General features: G+C 35.6%; 1 protein-coding gene across 1 annotated transcript; it reads left to right on the top strand.

Moving 5' to 3' along the window:
* Nucleotides 1-845: 845 nt before the first annotated feature.
* LOC115982293 (indole-3-acetic acid-amido synthetase GH3.17-like) lies at nucleotides 846-3,869 on the top strand. Its single transcript, XM_031104858.1, is given in 5 exon segments — nucleotides 846-1,375; nucleotides 1,491-1,592; nucleotides 1,820-2,560; nucleotides 2,562-2,674; nucleotides 3,270-3,869. Coding segments are annotated over 5 exon segments (1,833 nt in total). The 5' UTR covers nucleotides 846-1,085; the 3' UTR covers nucleotides 3,857-3,869.
* The last annotated feature ends 1,513 nt before the right edge of the window (nucleotides 3,870-5,382 follow it).

The following is a 5,382-nucleotide window of genomic DNA, read 5'->3' on the forward strand; positions in this document are numbered from 1 at the left end:
GGTCAAGGGAGGTGTAACCTACTGTGCTATCATGCATATCCCCATGTGTCATGCCACCTAAAACATCTAATCAAAACTAGTTAACCTTCCCTAAATTTCTCGTTTATCTTCTTCTTCTTCTTCTTCTTCTTTTTTTTTTATTTTTTTTTTATTTTTTTTATTTTTTTTTTATTTTTTAAGTATATATGAAGGCCCGTTTTGAAATGATGTTTCCTGTTACAACTTACAATATCTTGGTTCAGCACTAAAAGCTGTAAAGTGAGCTTCTCTATGATTGACACTTTGATAGCATTGTCCCATTCTTTCATGGGTTCTTGGATTTCTTGCATGACTTGGTTCTTATCAATCTCTTTTTTTCTATCTGCGTAATCTAAATAATACTATATGAGCTAGAATCTGAGCAACACTGGCATTTATGGTTGAATACTTTAATTGCTGACAAAGCTTATCTTGAGCAAAGAAAGCTATTGATTGGGTTTGAAATTCTACAATAATTTTTTTAATTGATTCTATGAGTGGCTGATGGGAGTGGAAAAATAGGTACCTTAGACCGATAATTTATAATGGATTCACAGCTTACCGGACAAGGCCACGTGTGTAGGACCTCCATAGCCTCTACTTCCCTTACATTTCCTTCTTTTTATATTTTAGTTTTCTTGAATATATATCATTTTCTATAATCCCCTCCAGGATGTGTTATTTAAACATCTGCCCTCCACCCGTCATATAATATTAGCGGCTACACAGGAAACACATACACTATATGGAGAGAGAGAGAGAGAGAAAGGCCTTTTAAATATGAGAGAATGCCCTCTAAGTTGTTATGTAGTAGTTTCTCTTGAACATTCTCATTAATTGTTCTGGCTTCTGATGAGGCAGTGTTGTGAATTTCAGATCAACAGGAAGAGAGGCTACAACTCGTAACGGCTTTCGGGGTCTTGTCTGAGCAAGCACAAGCACAAGCACAATCACAATTCAATTATCTGATCAAGAACACGTACTGTTTCATGTTTTTCTAACTTATTCATGTCAAGCAACAGTTAGTGACATGTTCTAGAGCTACCAAAAAGCTCTTATTGCCAAAGATGTTGCCAAGGTATGATCCAAATGACAGTGAAACTGGAATGAAGCTTTTGGAGGACCTGACCACAAATGCATGCCAACTGCAACAACAGGTATTAGAGGAGATAGTGAAACAAAATGTGCAGACAGAATATCTTAGGAGCTTTCTCAATGGCCATTCTGATAAGAAACTTTTCAAGGAGAAAGTTCCTATTGTGAATTATGAAGATATCAAGCCTTACATCGAGCGAATTGCCAATGGGGAGTCATCAGAAATCATTTCATCTCAACCAATCACCGAGCTTCTCACAAGGTATAGAATTTGACAGCATTTTTTTTTTTTTTCCTAATATTTGTATCAGAGCTCCTCGAGCAACTGACTGTTATATATTTATGATTAATTCTAAAATTTATCCAACATTTGGCAGCTCGGGAACTTCGGGAGGGCAACCAAAGATGATGCCTTCAACTGCTGAAGACTTAGATAGAAAGACATTCTTCTATAACCTCCTTGTGCCTGTGATGAACAAGTGAGAAGCGTTTTCTCTTCTCTTTTTTTTTTTTTTTTAAATAATTTGATAATTACAATAAAAAGCAAGATTTGAACTATGAATGCCTCTATTGGAAACACTAAGAGATACCAGTTGAACTACAATGCTATTGGCTAATTTTTTTTTTCTTTCATGATTTAATTTTGAAAAAAAGAATGTAACAGTGAAAGCTGGGATACTAAATAAATGTGCATTTATAAATTCAGGTACGTGGATGGCTTAGATCAAGGAAAAGGAATGTACCTTTTGTTTATCAAACCAGAAATTATAACTCCTGCTGGTTTGACGGCAAGACCTGTGCTAACAAGCTATTACAAGAGCAATAACTTTAGAAACCGGCCTTTCAATCGGTTTAATATTTACACAAGCCCGGATGAGACTATCTTGTGTTCAGACAGCAAGCAGAGCATGTATTGTCAATTACTTTGTGGCTTAGTACAGAGGGATGAGGTTCTAAGGGTTGGTGCTGTTTTCGCGTCTGCTTTCCTGCGAGCTATCAAATTCTTAGAGGAGAATTGGAGAGAAATGTGTTCTAACATTAGAACTAGTCATGTCAGTGACTGGATCACTGACCCCAGTTGCAGAAATGCTGTATCTTTAATCCTTGCCAAACCCAATTCAGATTTGGCTGATTTGATTGAGTATGAATGTGGCAGTAAATCATGGGAAGGGATAATTAAAAAGCTTTGGCCTAGAACAAAGTACATTGAAGTCATTGTTACAGGGTCTATGGCCCAATACATCCCGACTCTTGAATTTTACAGCGGTGGAATCCCTTTAGTATCAACTATGTATGCTTCTTCTGAATGCTACTTTGGTATCAATTTCAAACCGCTTAGCAAGCCTTCTGATGTGTCTTACACACTCCTCCCTAACATGGCCTACTTTGAGTTCCTACCTGTGGAGAAAAACCATGAGGAAATGTCGGAGAAGATCCAATGCAATGGTTTCTGATCAGAATTGCATGCAGGAGGAGGATAAAAGGGAAGGGATGCAAACAGTTGATCTAGTGGATGTGAAGCTTGGTCACTATTACGAACTAGTTGTCACAACTTTCACAGGTATTTTTTTTCTTCCTACAGATCTGATCCACATGGCTCATTTATTTCATACTCTGTAGTCTTAAACAATGGGGCTTAATGCAATTCACACAAAGGTAAAAGATTAACCAGGTGTAATTCCACAGCCCTGGATATCTCCCCTATAGTAAGTTTTAACTCAAGTTTTTATCTTATTGAAACGAGTGTTGTTTATTTCACACCCTCACTGAAATCGTGACGAGTTCAGTGCATAATTCTGTGTACTTTGGGTGCAACAGTGTGTGCACTAACTATTACCCTATTGAAACTATCCTTCTCTCCTATATCAATTATCTACCTATAAATTTCCATTGATTTTCCCTGGAATGGCCCCATATCAATTGTTTACTTGAACTTCTTGAAGTCTGGCCCACAAGTTCAATTTTCAAGAGTGTCAACTTGTAAAGTGTAATTAGTAATTACATTGTTAGAGACGCTTCACTTGGGAGTCGTATTGATTGTGTATTTTTTTAATTAAGCTTGAACAACTTTGTGCTGGAAGGTCCATATCATGTGCACATTTTCTTTTTCTTTTTCTTTTTTACTCTATTACCTCATTGTATGTCATCTTTTTCAGGCCTATACAGATACAGAGTGGGAGACATTCTCAGGGTTGCTGGTTTTCACAACAAAGCTCCCCAGTTCCGGTTTGTGCACCGGCGAAATGTGGTTTTGAGCATAGACACAGACAAAACAAATGAAGAAGACTTGTTAAATGCAGTGACACAAGCAAAGCGCCTGCTTGAGCCACTTGGTTTTCTCGTAACTGAGTACACTAGCTATGCTGACACTTCATCAATACCGGGTCATTATGTACTATTTTGGGAGCTTAAAATGAAAGGAAACAATGATTTTCCAGAGTTTGATCATACCATAATGGAACAATGCTGCTCCACAGTGGAAGAATTACTGGATTCTGTCTATAGGAGATGCAGGAAAAAGGACAATTCAATTGGACCCTTAGAGATAAGGGTTGTGAAGAATGGGACATTTGATGCACTTATGGATTTTTGTGTGTCTCAAGGGTCTTCTGTTAATCAGTACAAAACACCCAGATGCATTAAATCAGAGGAAGCCATTAAGATTTTGGATGCAAAGGTGGTGGGGAGGTTTTTCAGTAAAAATGTTCCCTTTTGGGAGCCATTTAGGATTGAAACTAAATAAATTGACAATGACACTCTCGTGAATGTTGATCTTTTCATTGTTTCTGTCATGTGGGTTAGTTCTGGGGTTAATTTGCTGGCACTTGTGCCTGAAATCCTTTAAAACTTGATTTGTACAAGCTCTTTTGTCTTGTTCTGCGTTTTCCTATTCAATTTGTATGCTGAATATTTATGAAATTTGATTATGGTATTAGACAGTTCTCTCTCAACTTGTGCAACTGCACCTTTGTTTTCCAAACTGGTTAATTTTCCCCCTAAGCTCACATAGTGATGGATTATGCCACTATGATTCATATTAGCACTTTCATTACTAAAAGTCTAAAAAAGAGATTGATAATTTTCTCCCTGTGCTGAATATTTATGAAATTTGGTTATGGTATTAGACAGTTCACTTTCATTACTGAAAAGTCTAAAAAGTGATTGATGCGCCAAGACACACGAGGAAAGTGATAAAACATGTTAGGTTGCATAGGGGATATAGTACTAAAACTAATAACTCGCAAGGCCTACTTTGGTGTCTCAAATAAAGTGGTCATATTGAGAATGTGGAGAAATTATAGAGCCATCTGTGGACTACGTCATTTGTCTACTATTTCATTAAAAAACTTCCACTTGTTTAAAATTGCTGAGTCAGTAATTAATTTTTATTTAAAAAAAAATTTTAACTAACAATTTTAAACAAGTGGAAGTTTTTTAGTGAAATGGTGGACCATATTACTTGTCCATCGAATGTATCTTATAATTGTATCTTATAATTTCTCAAGAAGGTGGCAAGATGGCGTTTTCAATTCATTGAATCTGCATGGCTGAAACAGAAAAGCTCTTGTAGTGTCATTTCACTATCACTTTCAGCACTATCTATTTCAAATAATTATGACAAAAATCATGCAATGTGAAAGTTATAGGTTGAACCATATCAAACGTTATATGGGGATAAAAATTGACATGCACATCAAAGAAACTGTATGGCCAATATTAGAAAGCTGTAGTTGATGAGGCCGGGGGAAAAAAATTAGAAGTGAAATGAGAGCGAGCATAACAAATTGCATTCGATTAAGCACAAAATTGTGTAACACAATTTCCCCAAGAGAGGCTTAATGAGGTATTTTTGTTGATGCAAGTTTAAGATATATTTTAACGTAACAGATTGACAAGTTACTTATAAATTTAATATGAACTCATTATTTTCTTTCAGTGCTCATAATTAGTTAGTAGCTACATCAAAGTAATGGTACAAAAATTGTATCCACATTTTTTTTCAAATCATATAGATCACATTTAAAAAAAAAAAAAAAATCGATAGTTATGAGGTAAGAGATTTAAACCCTACATGTATTCCTTAAAACACACACACACACACACACAAAAAAAAAAAAAAAAAAAAAAAAAAAAAAAAAAAAAAAAAAAAACAAAACAAAACAAAAACAAATTGTCAACTAACTGCACCACAAAACTTTGACAAATTGTACACGTCTCTTTAAACTAGTTATCCATTATGATTGATAGGATAATTTAAACGCACGAGTC

Source organism: Quercus lobata, chromosome 3 (assembly GCF_001633185.2).
Source record: "Quercus lobata isolate SW786 chromosome 3, ValleyOak3.0 Primary Assembly, whole genome shotgun sequence".
Classification (NCBI taxonomy): Eukaryota; Viridiplantae; Streptophyta; class Magnoliopsida; order Fagales; family Fagaceae; genus Quercus; species Quercus lobata.